The 12,148-nt window shown below is 35.5% G+C and overlaps 1 protein-coding gene across 14 annotated transcripts in view; it reads right to left on the minus strand.

Moving 5' to 3' along the window:
• Nucleotides 1-12,148, minus strand: part of GTF2I (general transcription factor IIi) — a 104,259-nt gene that overhangs the window by 38,953 nt on the left and 53,158 nt on the right. For 5 of the 14 annotated variants that reach the window (XM_024249943.3, XM_063725681.1, XM_063725676.1 and 2 more), the window contains exon 10: nucleotides 6,401-6,457. In XM_024249943.3, coding sequence (XP_024105711.1) covers nucleotides 6,401-6,457 — 57 coding nt within the window. Of the gene's footprint in view, nucleotides 1-4,411; nucleotides 4,475-6,400; nucleotides 6,458-8,429; nucleotides 8,490-12,148 lie in introns of all 14 variants that reach the window. The other 9 variants (XM_063725673.1, XM_063725672.1, XM_063725674.1 and 6 more) reach the window with 5 other exon arrangements.

Raw genomic sequence — 12,148 nt, forward strand, 5'->3', positions numbered from 1 at the left:
TGGCCAAGATGGTAAAACCCCGTCTCTACCAAAAATACAAACACAAAATTAGCTGGGCGTGGTGGCAGGTGCCTGTAATCCCAGCTACTCAGGAGACTGAGGCAGAGAACTGCTTAAACCCGGGAGGCAAAGGATGCAGTGAGCTGAGATCGTGCGACTGCACTCCAGCCTGGGTGACAGAGTGAAACTCCATCTCAAAAAAAAAAAAAAAAAAAAAAAAAATTATTAGCAACTGGTACACACAATGTGCTCAGTATTTGCGGAGGGATTACATGAACATATGAATAGTATGGTCCTTAATTATATGCTGCAGTCAAGTATCTGCCACTATTTTAACATAAATTCCACAAAAAAGGGCTGGTAGGTAATCCAATTGCCCATCATAAACCCTTCTAAAATACCGAAACTCTAAAAATGTATTATTCAAATCTTAGTACATAATTCCTCTGAGACTCCTATTTTTACATAATATAATTGTGTATTCATTAAGTGTCTGATTTCGCAGCTATAAAAATAAAAAGCACAAAAGTTTTCCAACACTAACCTCCTCAATTACAGAGATCCTAAAAAACCTACAGTATGAGCTGCAGTAAGTGTGCCATGTGTGGTCATGTGAGTCAATTATATTTGAAATTATTTACATATACCTTTCAAAATATGAGAAATAAAAAAAGCCAAAGAGTTTGACTTAGGAAGACGTAAAATTCATCACAAAATGAATTTACTTAAAATCAATTTAAGGAAAGAACATCAGGTTAAGTAATGAACAGAGAGTTAGGCCACAGCACAAGGAACACAGGCAACAGGTAAGTGACTCGGGTTTGGGAAGCTAGGCCCTAAGAGAGAACTGCGCAAGAAAGAAACCTCCTTTACACCGTTCTTAGCACTCCCATGACAGCTAGACCTGAACAAGTCTGATAACATTTTCTCTGCACACATTAGAGAAAACATACCTGACAGCAATTCACCTTAACCCAGAAATGTAGTCACGGTGTTTACGAAAACTGAGGCATGCGGTCCTATTAGTCCAGGGCCGATTTCCCAAACCTAAGTCATGTATGTTTTAAATGTTTACCACCGACTCCAAGTACAAATAAAACGCCACAAATGGAAGCGCACAGCTCAGAGCGCACCAGCAGTGGGTAAGTAATGACCCCGTATCCACAAACACGTCCGCGTCAGTGTCAAATTAGCCACTTCAGAACTCTACATAATTGCAAATGAAGATATCGAGGTTAAAACACTGTGAAAAATCGGACAGACTTATTTGATAACAAAGTTCTGTGTTTTTTTTTTTCTATCAATGATTTGGGAAATGTGAAAAGATATAAAAGGAGAAAATTAAGTCGTCTCCAAGCAAGCAGGAATATCTCAGTTTATTTTTGTCCGTCTTCCTACCAAGCATGAGTATTTTCCAAAACAAAACTAAGATTATTCTCTAGATACACTTTTGCTTTTCAAGGTGCCTTGTTCTCAAGGCAGGAATTTTTTTTTTTTTCCACTGAACATTTTATATTAGAGATCTTTTTTCAGATTATTGGAAAACATTATCAGGATTTCAATGGCTATACATTTTTCTGTTATGAAGATATACCAAAATTTTATTTCCTAACTACGAGTATCTAAATAGTTCCTACCATTTGGAAGTAATCTTTCCAGAAAGAATATACGATACACATTATTAACCAGAGGTGTGCATGTAACTTCTCACTTGACCTTCCTTGTTAATACTGAGACAGTTATCTTTCTAAAAAAATTAGGAATTTAATGGTTGATGTAATTTCTATATAATATACATATTTTTTATATATACATACATAAAATGTGTGTGTGTATATGCACATATGACATAGAAAATGCTACCTTTTAAAAGGATTACTTTACTCAGACTGGGTATTTCACTGGTCTTCTGAAAAGAAAGGTCTACTAGCAAAATTCTGCTACTTAATCACAAATGTGAACATTAAATCAGGCTTATGGCACAATGTCTTAGTTTAAAAGAAATGAATGGCCAGGTGCGGTGGCTCATGCCTGTAATCCCGGCACTTTGGGAAGCCGAGGTGGGCGGATCACCTGAGGTCAGGAGTTCGAGACCAGCCTGACCAAGATGGAGAAACCCCATCTCTATTAAACATACAAAATTAGCCGAGCATGGCGGCGCATGCCTGTAATCCCAGCTACCCAGGAGGCTGAGGCAGGAGAATCGCTTGAACCTGCGAGGCGGAGGTTGTGGTGAGCTGAGATCGCGCCAATGCACTCCAGCCTGGGCAACAAGAGTGAAACTCCATCTCAAAAATAAATAAATAAACAAATAAATGAAAAGAAAAGAAATGAGATTTATTACTCCATCCAAAACAGTTAAAGTTTAAAAGGCTGACATAAGCTTCAGGTTCATGAGCCATTTATTTCTGGATTTTCGTAACCTCTCTTTAAAGGTCTTACACTATAAAAGCAAGTATTTACATTCTAAACCATTTTAATACAGACTCTACAGGAGAATGGCGTGAACCAGGGAGGCAGAGCTTGCAGTGAGCCGAGATCGCGCCACTGCACTCCAGCCTGGGCGACAGAGCCAGACTCCGTCTCAAAAAAAAAAAAAAAAAAAAAATACAGCTTCCATCTGCTTTAAGATTTGACAAATCAAAATGGTTATTAGTCCTACCTAAAAGCTTTATTTTTATAATTTTAATAACCTCCTATTAATATCACCATAGAAACGGCACAGCTGAGTAGTTGTAATATTTGTATGTTCTTAAATTTTTTTCCTGTTAATGAGGATTCTAACTAAAAACGAATTAAATTTCAACCATTAATGCTAGACTGTAAACAATGCAAAATGTTTTAGATTAGAAAAATTAATGAAAAAAGAAATCTGTATATTAAGTTAACACATGAAGTATGAAAAGATTTCTTGTATTAAGTGAAAGCTACTAATTGACTTATATTTTAGAAGCAATGAAGACAGACACGTTGAGTAGTCTGGAGTAGTCAAACACTAGAAATAACCAAGTGACATCAGTAGGCGACAGGTTATTAAGAGAGAAAGAGAGACAGACAGCAAACCAAGAAAGGTTACGCAGCAGCTAGAAAAAAAAACTAATAAAGTACCAAGATGTGCAGTTATGGGAGGGGAAGGCCTATGGAATATGTGATATTTTAAAATGTGCATTGTAATGTATGCTGAAAGCATCTGTGTATTTTTGCATCAAGATATGTACTGCAATTATTTCTCGAAGTAGACACAATAAGCTGACATATATCCCTCGGTATTGGGACTTGGGAGCAGAGTGAGGGTGAAGAAAACTTTCCACTGTACAATTTACTGTACCATTTTCACATTTTACCACAAGAAAGAAGTACTTTCAGGGGAAGAAACTTACACAAGTATTGCGACACATTAATTTTAATTTTTTTTTTTTTTTTTTGAGATGGAGTTTCACTCTGTCACCCAGGCTGTAGTGCAATAGCGTGAACTCAGCACGCTACAACCTCTGCCTCCAGGGTTCAAGCGATTCTCCTGCCTCAGCCTCCCAAGTAGCTGGGATTACAGGCGCCCGCCACCACGCCCAGCTAATTCTGTATTTTTAGTAGAGATGGGGGTTTCACTATGTTGGTCAGGCTGGTCTTGAACTCGTGACCTCAGGTGATCTGCCTACCTTGGCCTCCCAAAGTGCTGGGATTACAGGTGTGAGCCACCGTGCCCAGCTGTGAGACATTCATTTAAAAGGAAAAACGCAATGCTCATTTAATAATTATTAATATGAAGTGATAGTTAATAATTCTATTAGCTGAATTTTCAAATAATTCAGGATAAACTGGCTCAGCTGAGTTCGTGCTTATCTTTGGAGAAAAAAAAAAAACCCCAGGTTTGAAGCAATCTTAGCTATAGAGAGTATTGTAGAATATATTTGTAGCTATTGCTTCAAAACAGTTTTGAAAGATAAATTGTATGTCAGCCTCTAAGTAGTATTTGCAGGTCGTTGCAAGGGGCGGGGACTTGCTTTAAAAATTACTCACTAAACTATCAACACTTTCTCCTCCACTTTACTTAATTAGAAATTAGGGATTCCAGCTCCAAATAAGTCTTCTTCTATCACAACCCAATAGATTATAGAATCTGTTTTTGTGTGTATCAAGTCTGGTCATAATTTTCTTTTTCTCTTTTCAACTCCCACTGATAGCAAGGATAGCTTGGGCCACCCGTGGGCCAATGCTAATTCTCACGGCCTCATTCTGTCATCTAAAACTCCCAAAGCACTGGGGAGTGGGCTGCTTTGGCCACACAAACACATGTATTCGTCCCACAAGTCTCCTTTAAAAATGAATGAAATGCATATTTAGCAATGTGAATGTGACAAATATTTTTATGACCAGAAGTAAACTTTGGAATCAAGGCTTTTAGATAACTAACCTTCAATAGTCACCTCAACTTCAGGGTCCTCACTTGTTTCTGAAGGGACATGTTGAGTAGAATCTTGAAAAAAATAAAATTCTAAAATGACATTCATTATTAAGCATGTTTCCATATGTTCCAACATTTTACTGATTTGATACTCCAAAAGCAGCCTACTATAAAAATCCACTGGCATTTTCATTCATTTCATATTAATGAAATTAAAATTTGACCCTTTTCATTATAAATAGGGATAAAAGAAAACAAAAATTAGAAAAACTCTGGAAAAATTTAGATAATAACATGTTACCTGCAGAAATTGACTCAAAAAAATCCCATAGTCTTGGAGGAATGAGGATATGACAAAGTCACAATGAATTTCCTGCCACAGCTAGAAGATGCTTGGATAGAAACAAATGCTTTCTACTTTGGTTAGAATTTCTTCTCTCCTTTCAGAAACGTGAGGAGTGGTTTCTACTGTTCAATAAAACCACAACCCAGGCTTTGCAATGGAGACTTTCCTATCAAGAGACTGAGTGTCACAAGTGCACACAGGACTATATCCTCTGGCTTTGTATGCAACATATTTCAAAAATTACAAAGTTCATTCATATTTGTTCCTACACAAGACAAATGTACATCAGAATGTTAGTGCTAGAAGCTTAGAGAGTATTTTCATTAGTTCTCTTTCATTGTGCAAAGGTTGAGAGATTAATTGATTTGCCAAAGATTATGTTTACTTGTTAGTAAAGGAATAAAGGCCAGAACCCAGATTCGATTCAACTTTGTTAACACTGGAATATGACAGTAATAATGTCCTAAAAACGCAGTCTTCGAGGTGCAGTACCTGCCGACGGGGCTGCAAGGCAGTGAGCCATCGGTACTGCCCGATGAGCCCGCGTACTGCGCGTGATCTATTACCTAGGTCTTGTTGTTCTAAATCCCGCCTATTCAAAGCTGAAAACTCTGTCACAGAGAAGATACCCACCTCCACACAGTAAAGCATACAACATTCACCCACACAATCTTCTATAAAAAGGGCTGACAGGGAAATGTAACCAACGGTTTACAATGAGCATTATCAGTATTTTTGAGAGAAATGTATTCCAGGGAGAAACCCTAATTCTCTAACTGAATTTGGAGAAACCAGCCTATACTGGGGGACTTTTAAGATTGCCTTTCCCTCAAAGAAGGTAAAAGATCAAACAAAAGTTTTTTTTAATTAAAATAAAAATGTAAATACAATGGAATATAAGCAGTTACACAATAGACTCCTCTTTTCTAGAAAAATAAGGGATAACATGACCAATTTATGAGAGAAATAATTCTAAAACAAGATTCAGTTACCTTACCAGTCATTTTCCTTGGGAGAAATCTACAAAAATTTGTGTGGAACCGTTTAAACCCCTTGGAAATAAGAAGCCACCCTACATGATAAGTTGAACTCAGGATTCTAAACAAAAAGAACTGTACCTCAGTCAGGCGTTCAATTCTAAAACCAAAGCTGTAGAGCTGGTAAACTGACAAAGTCATTTATGGAGTAGTTGTGAGTATAAAATAAAGGGAGAAACTCTCTCCTGTATAAATTTTATGTAGACTATATTCCTACCCTACCAAGAGACTAGAAGTATTAAAAAGTACATTTGAAAATAAAATATGAATGGAGCTAGTAATTTTCATTCTGAAACACTGAAGCTATTCTTCCTTAAAAGATCTTTAACATGGCACAAGAAAGCCAGGACAAAAAAAAAAGTAGCATTTTGCATCATGTAAGAGCTTTACTTACCACTTAGTTTCATTCCCATAGGCTTTATTAATCAGTATGGTCAAAGAAGAATATTACATCTTAGAACTTAAAAAAAATAATAATAACCTGTTGGCTAGGAAGGCATACCAAAGGAATCACCTTTTATTTCCAAATGAGGTGTTTTAAGGATAATAGAATCTATAAAATAGAATAAACATACAACAAATAGTGGAAAATATGCAATCTCTTTTTCTCCTAACCTTCTGCTGGTACTTCCATTTCTGTGCCTTCATTGCCCTCTGAAGAATGATGGCTTCCTAAAAAGAAAATAAACAACATATAATAAACCAATAAAAACTGACATTGAAAGATGAAAGAGAATCTAGGTAACAATGCAAACAATGTAAGACATAATAAACATATGCAAAATGATTGTCTAACTCTTTAGCAATTGAGTCGAACAATGTTTTCTAATTCAGAAAAGAATACAACGCTTCTATTTGGAAGCTAAAAAAATTATTTGAAAACACAAATACAGAGTAGACCTAAGTAGGTTTGGGGATTTAATATTAACTATAACTACATGATAAAATTACTAGATATTGGAATCTGAGGAAGCAGAATTATGCTTCAAGTACCATGCTCATCTGTCAATGACACACATACACAAACAGATCAGAGTAAATGCTTGCTGTGATCAGACACTTAATTAACTCTCTATAAATAAGCTCAGGGTTTGCTGTAGAATGTTTCATGCTTTCCTTTTTCACTATGGTGAAAGCCATGGAAACTCAATCCCCATAATTTCATCAAAGTTGTACTTAAAGGAAATTCGTAAGTTAAAATTTAAGATACTACCTTTAGTTTCAAAAGCATTTTAAGTCAGGTAATATAATCTGCCTGCTTCTAAAAACTGGAACATAAAGCAATGATCAGTTAGGCAGTCACAAGGTGAACAGGCTCATCCTACTAGAGCAGAAGTTTTACTCATAAAAAGGAAAGGAAGAATCTAAGACATCAGAGAGCCACTTAGGATTAAGAACGCAAGCTGCCCCCTAATTTGTATCCTCTGTCCTTAAAGATCTGAGCTACTAACATGGAAAAGATTGAAAAACACTGCCTTTAAGTACCAAAAAAAACATATTACCTATCAGTAAGACTACACCGCTTGAGGGGAAAGGAAGCAGATGTTCATCTCTTTTGTCTTATCTATTGAGAACTAAATTCAGAAGCTATACTAAAAGTAAGATATGTTATAAATGTATTTTATCTTGATTTTTAAAAAGTAATGCTTACAGTCTGAAAAACTGTCATTTGGTGGCTAATATCCTTGAATTAAAAGTCCCATACTGAGGTCACATCTTTTTGGTTCTCAGTATCTAGCTTTAGCATGTCACAATTATCTGGGGATTCTTTTCCACTTACTTTATATTGTGAAAACTCACCTGAACTCAAAACTCTAGGTAAATCTACAAACCTAAACCTATGAGTCACTCTTTAATTCATTTTTAAAATATGCTTTCTCTACACACTTCCTTTCTCTTTTTTTAATCTTAATATTTGAATTTATGGAGCATTAAGTTATTTGACTATAAAAGTCAAAGAAAAAAGAGATGTGAGGTCAAAGGAATGAGAGTGAAATGATGAGGCCAGTAGGTAAAAAGTAAAATTTCTGCAAAGAATAACAGTTAAGATGATTGTTCATGTAAGCAGTAATTCTGTATGTCTTTTAAAATCTGAAATAAACAATTACATTTACATTATATGCTAAGCCTAAAGAAAATACATCTTATGCACTCAAAGCCAGAATAGATAGAAGTAAATGCCATTATTAATAGCCTATGAGTATCAAGTTTGGGAACACTGTAAAAAATTGCCAAAAAGGCAATCAATTCGAAACTTACAGATTAACAAGTGCTATTTCAGAATTCTTCTAAATACTAAGTATCAACCTGACCTTATCAATATTCGCATCACTAACCAATACAACAGTAACCTGGCTTCTGACTGTTCTGAGATAAGGTATAAATGTGTACTTTACCTTCAATAGGAAAGTGTGTCATGTACCCATTTCGAGATTCATTACTAGATTCACAAAAGGGAAAATTGATTTTGAAAAATTGTTGCTTGTGAAGTTCATTTATATGTTAAAAAAAGGCCAATACATTTTTTTCCTTTTCCATTAGAAAAGTAATACTATACTTATAAATATTAAAACACAGTCTGTGCAATATAAAGAAACATTAAACATGAGCAGTATGTGGGAGAATGGAAGTGAAAAGATTATACCTTGCAAAGGCTTCGATAGGGGCTGTTTTTCATCAACATCATCAGTTTCAGAAGGGCCTGCTTTGGGATACAAAGATAATACTTCAAAAGTAATCCCCCCCCAAAAAAATGTGGGGTGACTTTAGTCAACAAATTTGGGTGAGATACATGGAATGGCCTTTTTATAAATAAAAAAAAAAAATTTTAAAAAAAGACTGACAAGATGAGCAATGTCAACTTATGGTCTTGGTGAATGGAAAAATGTAATCAGGTGAATTCATATGTAAACAGTCAAAAGAAATTTTGAAGATGACTGGACATATGGATTGAATGGGAATGGTGTGTCTAAAATGGAAGATGTGGGTTTTTAAAAACAGTACAATGTTCATAACAGTAAACTGTAACTTTTACTTCATACAGATTACAAATGCAGGTTTATCTCACAGGTGTATTTGTTTCTTCTTTGGCAAATATTTGCTTACTCTTTTGTCATACTGAAGAAAAATGCAGAACCAAATGTTATATACCTTCCTTAGAATCTCTAAAATAACGTAAACCATCTCCTTGAATCTCTACTGAAATAGAAATGTGACAAACTAACAGCTATTAATTCATTCTCTCTTTCTTCCAGCACCGCGGGCACTTTTTCTAATAAGGTTCTTTCCAAAACACAGAAAGTACTCTGAGTTAAATTCAACTTCACAAACTGCTATATTATGACAACACATTTACATGTAATCATCAAACTTTTTAATGATTAAAATAATAACAGTTTTAAAATAGAAAACAAAACATTGTGTTTTCAATGGCTATTTAATGTAAAACACATTTTGGCATTAATATGACCACAATTCAGTTAACTATCTCTGAAGAGAATTGGGAAAACATCCTAAGTCGTTTGAAAGGCTTCATTCTCTAAAAGCCTAAGAAATTTCACAAAGATGCACCACACTACACATTACAGGCAAAGGACACATCAGAGAAAAAAATCAATTGCATGAGAAATAAAGAAATAGTTTCTATTTGGAATCTCAAAGAAGAGCAAGTCTTTGAATGCAGACTCCTAAATTCAAATGCTAGATCCACTGCTTCCTAGTCTTCTGACTCTTGAGTAAAATATACAGAGCTCATGAAAAGGAAGATGTGCTATTTACAGGATTTAAAAATGCAACCTAGTGAAGGCTACTAATTGACCTCTAAGTAATGCTTTAGTTGCTCTTCACAAGTTTAACTATGTGGCACTCTCAATATTCTGGTCTAAATATTTTTAATGAGGCCCTCATTAAGTCAATTACAAGCATGTTTCCTAGGATTCCCACTGTGTATGTTTTCTATTAATAATTTAATTTCAGTATGTTCAGAGAATTTATTAAGACTAACTGTGAACAAGCATACAGTCAATTTTTATAAATGATTCATGCTTTGTAAATAAACTTATTTCTTGGGTACACAGTTTTCTATAGTTAGCTTACATATATTAACTGTAGTGAAAATATTCTATTTAGCATATAAATGTTAAAAGAGTATTCATCAGCTAGACGTATATCATTGGTTAAAATCTCCCACATGACTGTACATATCTATAGAGACTTATAATTTGTAAATAATTTTTACTTTTACTTTGAGGATACATTGTTAGGCACATACAAACTAATGGTTGTTATATCAACTTAGTGACCAATTCCTTTAAATATGACATAGTCTTATTCTACCCTGCTACTACTGTTTTTGGCTTCCAATATTGCTAAACTATATTTTTTTTAGTTGGTATTTACTCAGCATACCTTCATGTATCACTATACTTTCAAATTATTCTAATGTCCCATATTTGAATTTTATTCACCCTAAAAATAGTACTTGATTTTATTCACCCTAAAACATACTTAACCTCCACCTCTCAAATGCTTGAGGTGCCTATCACTCATTGAGAAAACCAACACATTCCCAACACTCACATTTGAATGCCACTATTTTACAGGAGCACTGAGGTGCACAGAGAAATATATCCAAGCCTATTTTGGAATACAAAAGGTTTTAGAAGAAAACATCAATGTCTTTATGTAGAAGAACGAAAAAACGAACTGTATTATAATCACACAGTGTAACTACCATGATGACATGATTAAATCTACTTGTGACAAAACGAGAAATCCCAGCTGAGGCAGAGAATTGCTTGAACCTGGCAAGCGGAGGTTGCAGTGAGCCGAGATCGCACCACCGCACTCCAGCTTGGGCGACAGAGCAAAAATCCATCCCCACCCCCACGCAAAAAAAAAAAAAAAAAAAAAAAGATAAATCTTGAGAACTTAAATTGAGTGACAGGCTATACTCAACAACACATACAGTGTACCACTGTGTAAGCTTCACTCAGGAAGTGGCATATATAAAACAATATATATGACATGACACACACACACACACACACACACACACTCACTCCTGGGAGAATATTTACGTAGTAAAGCACATCACCATCAGGAAGGACAATTCTCAGTTTTCAAGATCATGGTTAACTTAAGAATAGAGAGAGAAGTGGGGATTTGGGAGAGCCCAAAGAAGGGCTTCAATGAAATAGTTACACGTTGTTTCTTGGAGGGAGGAGAGAAGAGACGAATACTATGGTTCGCTAAACCTGGGCACACTGATACTATGCTTTTAAGTTTTAAATATTTCATTTTAAAAAAGCGTGTTAGCCCCTGTAATCCCAGTACTTTGGGAGGCCAAGGCGGGTGGATCACCTGAGGTCAGGAGCTCGAGACCAGCCTGGCCAACATGGTGAAACCCCGTGTCTACTAAAAAACACAAAAATTAGCCAGGTACACACCTGCAATCCCAGCTATTCGGGAGGCTGAGGCAGGAGAATCACCTCAACCCGGGAAGTGGAGATTGCAGTAAGCCAAGATCGCGCCACTGAACTCCAGCCTGGGCAACAGAGTGAGACTCTGTCTCAAAAAAAAAAGAGAGAAATGAAGGCCTTTGTCCACACAAAAGCCTGTACAATGTTCATAGTACCTCTATTTGTAATGGCCCCAAACTGGAAGAACCCAAATGGCTATCAACAGACAAAGAGATGAATAAATTTTGACTCAGGCATACAATAGAATACAAATCAACAATCAAATGGAATCTACTACTGATACATGCAACGCTGTGGATGAATTTCAAAACAATCATTTGAAATGAAAGAAGCCACACTGCTCCCCGACCCATGAAAATAGTCCACGTTTTATTATTTCATTCATAAGACTTTATAGAAAATGCAAACTAACCTAAAACAGAAAACAGATCCGTGTTGCCTGAATACTGGGCAGGGCAATGAATGACAACGGGACACAGGAAACTTTTGGGGTTATAGATATTTCATTATCTTGGATGCAATGAAGATGGTGTATTAGATATGTACGTGGCAAAGCTAACCAGATTTTTTACTTTAAGTGTTTAATATACTATAATTATGCAGTGAGAAAAAATTAAGCTGACGATATCTGCACTTGCCTAATAGGTTTGTTTTATTTTGCAACACTAGAACCTGGGATTGAATTCTAAATTGTGCCACAACTTTTGCTCATCCTTTTAAGAACACAAATGGCTATTTTACATATCCCCTCTGGATTGTCTGAATTGATCTTATAGCCCCATTTTTAAAATGTTTTATCCCTGGGACTGAATTACAAATATATATGTCGATCAAGAACTGATCAATAAAATACTATTTAAGAAATTAAAGCAATTGATGAGCA

Source organism: Pongo abelii, chromosome 6, assembly GCF_028885655.2.
Source record: "Pongo abelii isolate AG06213 chromosome 6, NHGRI_mPonAbe1-v2.0_pri, whole genome shotgun sequence".
Lineage (NCBI taxonomy): Eukaryota > Metazoa > Chordata > Mammalia > Primates > Hominidae > Pongo > Pongo abelii.